The sequence below is a fragment of the Rutilus rutilus genome (genome assembly GCF_951802725.1).
Source record: "Rutilus rutilus genome assembly, chromosome: 24".
Lineage (NCBI taxonomy): Eukaryota > Metazoa > Chordata > Actinopteri > Cypriniformes > Leuciscidae > Rutilus > Rutilus rutilus.
The window spans coordinates 7,832,019-7,842,047 of record NC_140228.1 but is presented as its reverse complement, the minus strand read 5'-3'; the positions used below and the strand labels follow the sequence as shown (position 1 = coordinate 7,842,047).

Genomic DNA, 10,029 nt, shown 5'->3' with positions numbered 1-10,029 from the left:
AAGGGCCCGAGCTTGTGCGTCTGAGATGAAAAGAGCCGAACGGGGACCTTCTGCGCTGATGAATGGAGCTGGAAGGCTAAAGAGTGAATGCGTTTGTGTTGGTGGCTTTATGAAAGCAAGACAACAGGTACCTGAGAGGATATCGAACGACAGCATCGTAAATCAAACCGAGACACGCTCCCCTCCCCGACCGCGACTTGTCTACACATCTACTGCTCTATCTCCTCGCTCTTTCAGTCGAGCTTTTGAGCCATTAGCATTGACTAGACTCGGCATCCATCATCAAAAATTCATATTGTTACTTCTGTAAAAGATATTTCTCTAAATACGTTCACAAAGAATTATGGGTAATTCCTCTTTCCCTTCCTACCGACGTTCCCCCTCTTAAATGTGTCATCTTTTACCTAAGACTTCATTTTATCTCAGCGTTAACCTGAAGGGACAGGTCCGTCCTATCAGCATGCGGGGACAAGGGCTAGAAACACTCCATCCATCTCCACATCGAGATTTAGTACTTCATAAACCATTTCCTCCGGAAGATTCACTCTCTGCGTGCCACGACAGGTGCCTTTTTTGCACGGATGCTTCGGAGCGAAGAGACGTTGTATTGTTTCTCACTTCCCTTGTCGCCAAGGTTTATAGGGACTGTAAAATGGACACAAATGGGATGTGCCGTGTCCGTCAAAACATGCTTTCTTGGTTTTGATGGCCTTACGGAATCTCGTGACGGTTTGTAAAAAACATCCTGTGTCACGGTGGAGAAGATATGTGCTGCTTTGAAACCTTTGTTTTCTTTTTGTGCACTGCAGAGTTGCTGTTTTTATAGGCAAGTGTAATGTTATTTGCAAATTGATTTAGTTAAATGTCCCACAGGAGCAGCGCAATTTACACAGAGCTGAGCTGAGCCCGACCCGGGGTCATCATTGATATATAACATGTTAAACACGGCTTTGGGTGTGGAGGGTACAGTGGACATGAAAAGTAGCTGAGATGAGACGAGAGCAGGTGAGATAAGAAATTAGATGAGATGAGACGAGAGCAGGTGAGACGAGACGAGATGAGATGAGAGCAGGTGAGATAAGAAATGAGACGAGAGCTGGTGAAACGAGACGAGTCGAGAGCAGGTGAGACTAGATGAGAGCAGGTGAGATGAGACGAAGAGAGATGAGACGAGAGCAGGTGAGATAAGAGATGAGACGAGAACAGGTGAGACGAGACGAAATGAGACGAGAGCAGGTGAGACGAGACGAGACGAGAGCTGGTGAGATAAGAAATGAGACGAGACAACATGAGATGAGACAAGAGCAGGAGATAAGAAATTAGATGAGATGAGAGCAGGTGAGATAAGAAATGAGACGAGACGAGATAAGAGCAGTTGAGATAAGAAATTAGATGAGATGAGACGAGAGCAGGTGAGACGAGACGAGATGAGATGAGAGCAGGTGAGATAAGAAATGAGACGAGAGCTAGTGAAACGAGACGAGTCGAGAGCAGGTGAGACTAGATGAGAGCAGGTGAGATGAGACGAAGAGAGATGAGACGAGAGCAGGTGAGATAAGAGATGAGACGAGAACAGGTGAGACGAGACGAAATGAGACGAGAGCAGGTGAGACGAGACGAGACGAGAGCTGGTGAGATAAGAAATGAGACGAGACAACATGAGATGAGTTAAGAGCAGGAGATAAGAAATTAGATGAGATGAGAGCAGGTGAGATAAGAAATGAGACGAGACGAGATAAGAGCAGTTGAGATAAGAAATTAGATGAGATGAGACGAGAGCAGGTGAGACGAGATGAGATGAGATGAGAGCAGGTGAGATAAGAAATGAGACGAGAGCTAGTGAAACGAGACGAGTCGAGAGCAGGTGAGACTAGATGAGAGCAGGTGAGATGAGACGAAAAGAGATGAGACGAGAGTAGGTGAGATAAGATAAGAGCAGGTGAGATAAGAGATGAGACGAGAGTAGGTGAGACAAGAGATGAGACGAGAACAGGTGAGACAAGACAAGAGCAGGTGAGACGAGACGAAATGAGATGAGAGCAGGTGAGATAAGAAATGAGACGAGAGCTAGTGAAACGAGACGAGTCGATAGCAGGTGAGACTAGATGAGAGCAGGTGAGATGAGACGAAAAGAGATGAGACAAGAGTAGGTGAGATAAGATAAGAGCAGGTGAGATAAGAGATGAGACGAGAGTAGGTGAGACAAGAGATGAGACGAGAACAGGTGAGACAAGACAAGAGCAGGTGAGACGAGACGAAATGAGACGAGAGCAGGTGAGACGAGACGAGACGAAATGAGATGAGACGAGACGAGAGCTGGTGAGATAAGAAATGAGACGAGACAACATGAGATGAGACAAGAGCAGGTGAGATAAGAAATTAGATGAGATGAGAGCAGGTGAGATAAGAAATGAGACGAGATGAGAGAAGAGCAGTTGAGATAAGAAATTAGATGAGATTAGAGCAGGTGAGATAAGAAATGAGATGAGACTAGAGCAGGTGAGACGAAACAAGACGAAACAGGAGTAGAACAGGTGAGATGAGACAAGAGAAGACAGAAGAAGATAGGAGATGAGAAAAGAGAATAGAGGAGATGAGATTAAACAAAAGGAGAAAAGAGGAGGTGAGATCAAATTAGATGAGAAGAGACAATAAGATCAGAGCAAAGAAACTGAAAGGGAGAACATGGGATGAAAAAAGGAGAGAAGAGGTGAAGAATGACAATGTAGAGAGAACAAAGGAGAAGAGTTGAGGCTAAATGAGAACAGCACAAAAAGGAGTGGAGACATAATGAGGCGAGGAGAAAGGAGACACGATTCGACGGAATGAGATGAGAGGATAGGAGATGAGATGAAAGCAGATAAAAAAGAGAGCAGAGAAAATGAGATGAGATGAAAAGAAAGGATAGGATAGGATAGGAAATGAAAAGAAGCATGAGGAGACAAAAGCAGAACAGTGGAGAGGATTTGAGATAAGACAACAGCAGATGAGACAAGAAGAACATATGTAATGGAGATAAGATAATGAGATGAAATGAGACGATAATAAGAGATATAAAACAGAACAGAGGAGACAAGATGAGATGAGAGTATAGAGCAGAGGAGACAAAACGAGGAACTAGATTGTAAACACTATTTTTGGACGAGAAGAGAAAATGAGGTACGGCAAAATGAGGAGAGCACAAAAAGAGCTCAAGACAAAACGAAATGAGACGAGACGAGACAGAACGAAATGAAATGAGACACGGAGAGATGAGATAACAAGAGCAAAGAAAGGCAGATGAGAGGAGAGCAGCAGAGATGAGATTAGATGAAAAGAGAGTAAATGAAAATCAGAACTGAGGAAACAAAATGAGGAACTAGGTTGTGATGACTAGTTTTTCTTGATGAGAGGAGAGCAACTAGTTAGACGAGGAAGAATTGACTTTGGAGTGCGCTGTTGTTGTTGGAGAGGATTCCCTGCGTTCACATCCATCTTCACTGTCTGCGACTCTGCCTTTTAATTAACAACTTTAGAATCTGCTTTGTCTTCTAAAAGAGGATGAAGTCTAATTGTGCTCCAAATTAAACAGCCTAATGAAAACACACCCTCAGCTCATTCATCACAAGCTGCCGGTGCACAGACCAACACTCAGCCCCCCAGTGGGGAATACATAGCAAAACACCACAAACACTCATCTCGTGGGAATTGATTTCTAATGACAATTTGAACTTTGTTTTGCATAACGAGGAGGAGAGGACGGAGTCATTACTAACAAATGATTTCAATTCAGGCTTTTCACACTGCTCTTAACCCCGGGTTATCATCGTTCTAATCCCCACTTTTAAGAATGTTTCACACTTGTAATTTAGATGCGAGGTTAGCACCGCTTTTTACCTGGGGTTATAAACCCTGCTCCGCTTTTGCGCTGTTAACCCCGAGCTTAACCCCGGATTATCATCGTTCTAAATCCCACTTTTAACCCCGGGTAAAGGAACGTTTCACACTTGTAATTTAAGAAGCTGGGTTAGCACTGCTTTTTACCTGGGGTTATAAACCCTGCTCTGCTTTTGCCCTGTTAACCCCACACTTAACCCTGGGTTATTATCGTTCTAAACACCACTTTTAACGCCAGGTAAAGGAATGTTTCACACTTGTAATTTAGAAGCGGGGTCAGCACCGCTTTTTACCCGTGGTTATTACCCTGCTCCGGTTTTGCGCTGGTAACTCCACGCTTAACCCCGGGTTATCGTTGTTCTAAACTTTTAACCCTGGGTTAAGGAATGTTTCACACTTGTAATTTAAGAAGCTGGGTTAGCACTGCTTTTTACCTGGGGTTATAAACCCTGCTCTGCTTTTGCCCTGTTAACCCCACACTTAACCCTGGGTTATCATCGTTCTAAACACCACTTTTAACGGCAGGTAAAGGAACGTTTCACACTTGTAATTTAAGAAGCTGGGTTAGCACTGCTTTTTACCTGGGGTTATAAACCCTGCTCTGCTTCTGCCCTGTTAACCCCACACTTAACCCTGGGTTATCATCGTTCTAAACCCCACTTTTAACCCCGGATAAAGGAACGTTTCACTTCCTTCACAACACAATTTAGAACCGGGGTTAACACCGCTTTTTACCCAGGGTTATAAACCCTGCTCCGCTTTTGCGCTGTTAACCCCGCATTGCGATTCCAATCGTGTAGCGTCAAACGTTGCAGTGTTAGAATGTTTCGACTAGATTGCTTAGCAGGCGACAGCCAATCGCATCCCTTATATTCACACACTTTGTACAGTCACAGAAAAACCATGTTTTGTATAAACTGTAGGCTATGTTTCAGCAGTGACAGAAAATGCGACAACTGGAGTAAAGAGACTTTAATTTCTTAAAGCACAATGCTAGAGCTTTTATGTGAACAGGTTGCATGCGTGTTAATCCAACCATTGACATTGACACTGACACCACAAATATTCAAATAAGAATGTTAACCCAGGGTTTAAGAATGTAGGCGACTGAAACGGCAGCTTATGAATATGATTAATTGTTAACCCCTGGTAAATTGTGAGTACTGTGAAACTTGAAGCAAGATAAGCCAGGATTCCATTTACCTGGGGTTTAGCATGGCTCAGGGTTAACTATTTCAATTGGGAAAAGCTCTAAGATATAGAAAGATTTTGGGCATAATTTAAGGGTAGGTTTAGTCTTAAGCAGGTTTGTGACACATTCAGACAGAGCCTGGCTTCTTCAGGTCGTGAACAGAGAGAGAGGGGGATGTGACGGAGGAGGGGAGAGCTGCGCAGATTGAAGGAGGATGGGGCAGGAACAGATTTGATAGCTGTCAGAGTCGTGGTGGAAGCTGACAGTCGGGACGGATGACTCCTGGTGGAGCGTCCACGAGAAAGTGGTTTAAGAACGCCCCTGGAGATGACGGAGCCCTCTCTAATGGGGCCTGCCAATCCGATTACTCTTTATTGTGAGTATGAAGCCTGGTGTGTAATTCAGTTTGAGGAGAACAGAGGGCCACCGTCAGCCTGGGAAAGTTCACACTCGGCAATGTGAAGACACATTTCAGGCACGGAGGAAATATTGCAGAGGATGTGTTGACTTCACCTGGCAGACTACCTTCACCTCACTACCTTTAACATTTTAATTTGGAACTTTTTTCATTTACACTAAATTATAATCAATATTTGAGTCTGATTAATTTAAAGATGCATGTGAATATGAATCTGTTGTGATTGTTAACTGAAACTAAAAGTACTAAAATGACTAAAACTGAAATAAATAGCAATAAATTAAAGCTAAATAGAAACATAAAAAATGAATAAAAATGACAAAAGTAAATAAAATTTCTAAGTTAACTCAAATAAAAGTAAACGCTGATTCAAAATATTAATAATAGTATATAAATAATACTCAAATAAAATTGATATGAACAAGAAAAATGTGACAACATTTACTGATTTTCCATAAAGGGGTTATATACATTTTTCATTATTTAAAAACACTTTAAGCAAATAAGCAATAGCTAGCAATGTATACAATACTGTCTTACTTCATGATAGAACTCTGTTTTATAGAAAATACACAAGTCGCCAGCGTGCCGTATGCAATTCAGTTTCTGGCTTTGCATATAAAGGTCCTCATGAACTGTGTCAAATTGAACAGCCATGACAATGTTCTGTTGATTTGGCTGTAAACGTCAAACTCCACGTAATCATGCCACATCCATATCCATATCCATATCCATATCTATATCCATATCCATATCCATATCCTCATCATGCAGATCAGGGTCATGATGAGGTTGGAAATTTTGTTGTAGTCATAGTATTCCGTTTCCTCTCATTTGATCCCTTTTACCTTGAGACTTTTCCTCACTGATTTCAAATAATCTGGATCTGGATAGCCCAAGCTGACACAAAAGGAGAGAGAATGTTCAACATTAAAGATGAATAACACAGAAAACATGAGAGAAATAAAATCTTACATAATGTATGTTATCCTAAGATTTTTAACATAATGATTTCCTTATGGTTTTAAAGACAAAATATGATAAACATTTTTTTATATGAATTCTGAATTCAGAAAGAATTCTGAATAAAAACAAAAATAGAACATTTTTATACTATAATAGATTTTTTTTTTTTTTTTATAAATGTTTTGTCTTTCTATATATAATGCATTTATTATTTATATTATTATGGTTTTCATTTTTCTAATAGCTTCTAAAGATGAAATCATCAAATTAACTTGAGAAAAGCTAACTATAACAAAAACTAAAATTTGAATTGAATTGAAAATATTTATTTTCAGGCTTAAAAATAGTGGGGGGGGAAAGACACTGCAAATGAATAGAAAGTAAATTTAAATTAAAAGTTTGTTTAGTGAAGCAAGAATATGTATATTTGACCTGTGGTGAACACTCATCTATTATTTGGAATTATTTTATCATTATTATATACCTTCCAGCTCCCCCGTTGTCCCGAGTCTTGAGGGGTATATCTGCAGGCGTCACGCAGTATTCGCCGCTGAGATTGGCCGCCACAGTGAACAGCAGCTTGTGTTCGAAGGCCTGCTCTAGTAGCCGGAAGATCTTGGTCCCCGTGGTGTTCTGAGGCAGGTAGGCCACAGATTCATTCCCCCTGTAGCTGTGTCCCGGGTGCGGATGCTTATCCTGCAAGGCGAGTTACAAAAACAAAATCTCATCTGATTTAAAAATGGACACTGTATGAAAGTTCAAGCACAGCGCTTTATAAACACTTTAGGCATTAGAGTCTATATATCATAACAGGGGATTTCAGTTCTGTAGTGTCTGCATGTGCTCTGTGTGAGAAACAGGCCGGACAGGATTCCACAGAGCAGAGACACAGATAGCTGAGATGTTTTAAGAGTTCTCAGTGATACACTGAAAGGTGTGTCAATTGGCATTGTTATTTAAACACTGTCAAAGAGATACTGTAAAATAAAAAACACAAGAACTCATCATGAGCTCACCGACTGGATTCCATCATCAAAATGAAAGGTGATTTGAATGGTGTCACAGTCAGGATATCCCGGCAAACTCCGTCTTTCGATGTTATAATTCATCTGCCCTCCATCTGGCTGGTTTCCTTGTTTTATCAGATCATTCTTTTTGTGTTTTTTTGATCCTTGAGTTTCCGCTTGAATTGTCATAAAATATAACAGAAACGCATTAATGGTGTTGCATTAGAATACAAATGGCACTGTTTCTCAGTACTAAATTGACTTTCCTGAGCTACTTTTAATTGATATCAGGTGTCCTATATATCCAGGTATTAGTAGTTTATTACATTAACTGTCTGAGCGGGTTTATGCTAATGTTTCACACAAAAAAAATCTTAATTTTGAACAATATATAGATTTTTTTATCATTTGAAACCTACAAAAAAATTATTTTGTGAAATAATTTGATTGAAAAGTGAGCTTGTATAAGGTCCCATTAGTTAACGTTAGTAAAAGCATTACATTAACAATAAGCAATTCATTTGTTACAGTATTTATTCATCTTTGTTAATGTTAGTTAATAAAAATAGAACTGTTCATTGTTACTTCATGTTAGTTCAGGTCCATTAAATAATATGGTCATTTTAGTAATATATTAGCTGTTGAAATTAACATCGACTAGATTAATAGATTAACAAATGAAACCTTATTGTAAAGTGTTACTGATATTTAATTATCTAATGCAATAGCATTCATGCATTCTTAAAAGCGGAAAAACACGTAGATAGTTATTTTTGGGTAATATTTATCTTTCAGTGTCATGAACTCACCCGTCTCACCCAGCGGTGGAGGACCTTTGCCGTTCAGGTATCTGGTGCAATGCATCTTATCTTTGCTCTGTGAAGCACCCATGATCAGCTGGGAGTTAAATGAGCAATGATTTCATAGGTCTGCAGGTCATTGAAAAGAATAAGCTATAAGAATAAGACATCACAGAGGTTTTGAATCAGTTCAGTTTATATCAAATCATTAATATTCAATTTTTTAGTGCACTTACCTGATATGCTCACCTGCTTCTCTCTTTCTTTAGGGTGAACTGCTCAGCTACACTCAGGGTTGAATCTTTCTCATAGCTCACAGATTGCACACAGATAAATAAGGAAGAGAAGGTAGATGCAGTTAAACCTGTTCTGGATGAGACTGCTGGTTGAGAACGGGAGGGGTTTTAAGGATTTCGGCAGACGAGAAAGACATGTTGTTTTGATGTATTTGTTTGCTTGAGGATTCAAAATGCTTCAACAAACTTTTAATGCGATTTGTGTGTGCGTGTGTGTGAAAGTAATGATGAATTGTTTAATCTGGTTTGTCAAAATAACTTCCCCTGCAGTGACTGCGTGTTTACCTGTCACTCACATTAGATCGACCAATAGCAATCCACAACCATCCAATCAATTCCCCGATTGACAAAATCAATTCCTGCCCTACATTTTTTCTTGTTCGAGAAGCTATTTCATTCAGATATTTATAAGCTTGTTTCCGCCACAGAATAAATAATAAAAAAGGTAATTGCGACTTTTTTTCCTTAGAATTGGGAGTTTTAAAACGTGCATTTGCGAGGTTGATATCTCACAATTCTGAGAAAAGATGTCATAATTGCGAGATATAAAGTCACAATTGCATGTTATAAAGTCAGAATTGCGAGATATAAACTCAATTGCTAGAAATAAAGTCATAAAAATAAATTTATATCTCGCAATTGTGAGTTTATAACAATCAATTGTGAGTTTATATCTCGCAATTCTTACTTTGTAACACGCAATTGCGACTTTATATCACACAATTCTGACTTTATATCTTGCAATTCTGAGAAATAAAGTCAGAATTGTGAGATAAAAAGTCGCAATTATCTTTAAAAATGTTTTATTCTGTGGCGGATGCAAGCTTCCATTGATATACGTCACAATAGGGAAGAAAATAATCACTACTTCCGTTTCATGCCAACTTTAATCTTTCTCACCAATCTAGGGAGTTGATTCTTGCGAATAAATCGAATTATTTTTACAAGACTCTAGAGGATTCTGTAACGTCCCAGACACAATGTTTGTCTCATGAGGATTCAGAGGTCACATATTTGACTCAGTCTCATAAGTTTCTAGAGATTTGTTCCTTATCATTCACTGAGGGGGGTTTCCAACTCTATACTGTATTATGTAATAAAGGAAGGATAGAACAACATGTAGTCTACTTCTCCAGAAGCGTGGAGAGAAATATCACTCAGACAGCATGAATCCGTGGATCCACTGCGGAGGCTCAGAGTGAGATGAGGAGAGATGAGACCAAAGACTCCAGGCTGAGAAGAGATTGAGAATTCCTGCGTTCAGCAGACAATAAATCCAGAGATGTGTGCAGAGAGAAGGACTTACTGATCTGCAGACTGGACGGGACATTGTGTTTTTTTTTGTTTTTTTTTGTGTGAGGCGAAACAAGCTGAATTTTTTTCTGTTCGTCTGTGTGCATTCTGTCTTTTCTGCCTCTTTGTCACAAACCTGCGCGAGTGTGCGCACACACAAAGTTCCCTACTTTTTCTTTCT

At 39.8% G+C, this 10,029-nt stretch overlaps 1 protein-coding gene across 4 annotated transcripts; it reads right to left on the bottom strand.

Moving 5' to 3' along the window:
* Positions 1–5,902: 5,902 nt before the first annotated feature.
* dtx3la (deltex E3 ubiquitin ligase 3L a) lies at positions 5,903–8,954 on the bottom strand. Of its 4 annotated transcripts, none has more exons than XM_084398923.1 (5): positions 8,496–8,954; positions 8,269–8,412; positions 7,469–7,635; positions 6,937–7,148; positions 5,903–6,386 (listed from the first exon to the last, which is right to left on the bottom strand). In XM_084398923.1, the coding sequence occupies exons 2-5, from the start codon at positions 8,348–8,350 to the stop codon at positions 6,317–6,319; spliced, it is 531 nt and encodes a 176-aa protein (XP_084255049.1). In that variant the 5' UTR covers positions 8,351–8,412; positions 8,496–8,954; the 3' UTR covers positions 5,903–6,316. The 4 variants fall into 4 exon arrangements, with proteins under 4 accessions (XP_084255049.1, XP_084255051.1, XP_084255048.1 ...); XM_084398925.1 differs by having other exon boundaries at positions 8,269–8,388; XM_084398922.1 differs by having other exon boundaries at positions 8,509–8,954.
* Positions 8,955–10,029: the final 1,075 nt, after the last annotated feature.

What these genes read in the sequence shown, in the direction of transcription:
- dtx3la (XM_084398924.1), bottom strand. Translation starts at nt 8,350, where the DNA reads ATGGGTGCTTCACAGAGCAAAGATAAGATGCATTGCACCAGATACCTG. An exon ending in TCCACCGCTGGGTGAGACGG is followed by an intron (nt 7,636 to 8,268) that starts GTGAGTTCATGA and finishes TGACAATTCAAG; the next exon opens with CGGAAACTCAAGGATCAAAA. An exon ending in GACAACGGGGGAGCTGGAAG is followed by an intron (nt 6,387 to 6,936) that starts GTATATAATAAT and finishes CTTTTGTGTCAG; the next exon opens with CTTGGGCTATCCAGATCCAG.